This window comes from Penaeus monodon, chromosome 15 (assembly GCF_015228065.2).
Source record: "Penaeus monodon isolate SGIC_2016 chromosome 15, NSTDA_Pmon_1, whole genome shotgun sequence".
Lineage (NCBI taxonomy): Eukaryota > Metazoa > Arthropoda > Malacostraca > Decapoda > Penaeidae > Penaeus > Penaeus monodon.
In genome coordinates, this window is record NC_051400.1 from 37,125,410 (window position 1) to 37,125,896 (window position 487).

Below are 487 nucleotides of genomic sequence, written 5' to 3' on the forward strand. Positions count from 1 at the left end.
AAAAGAGAACGCCACTAAAAGACTAAAATGTCTAGTGACTTTCTCAATATAATAAAGACTTTCTTAATATATTAAAACATTTATCACTGGGAGTCTGGGAGAAATATTTGTGCTAAGGTTTTGCCATGGTTTATAACACTCAAAGAGAAATATGATACACTTACCGAATGTTTTTTTGAAAATAGTTCTTTGAGAATTTCGTTGCAATTTTTAAAAGACTCTGAAACCTTTCCCTTTGGTTTCGTACTGTGCTGTGGCTGAAAAGAAAACTTTGTATCAATACAGTTTCAAATCTTCTATGCTTTAAATTATTCCTTTGTATTTAGAGCAATTTCAAAGAAATTCACTACTAGCAAAATTAACCAACATTAAAATCAGCAAATGAAAGCAATTTCTTTTTTTGAATAACAAATGAAAATGAAAAATACATGAAATTTTACTATGTGACACAGCAAGCTTTGACCCTAAGGAAATTGTAAAGCCTCAG

At 29.8% G+C, this 487-nt stretch overlaps 1 protein-coding gene across 1 annotated transcript in view; it reads right to left on the minus strand.

Moving 5' to 3' along the window:
• LOC119582009 (bromodomain-containing protein 3-like) overlaps positions 1 to 487 on the minus strand; it is a gene marked incomplete at its 5' end in the record, with an annotated part of 61,922 nt that overhangs the window by 25,289 nt on the left and 36,146 nt on the right. The window contains 1 exon segment of the mRNA XM_037930204.1: positions 165 to 257. Coding sequence (XP_037786132.1) covers positions 165 to 257 — 93 coding nt within the window.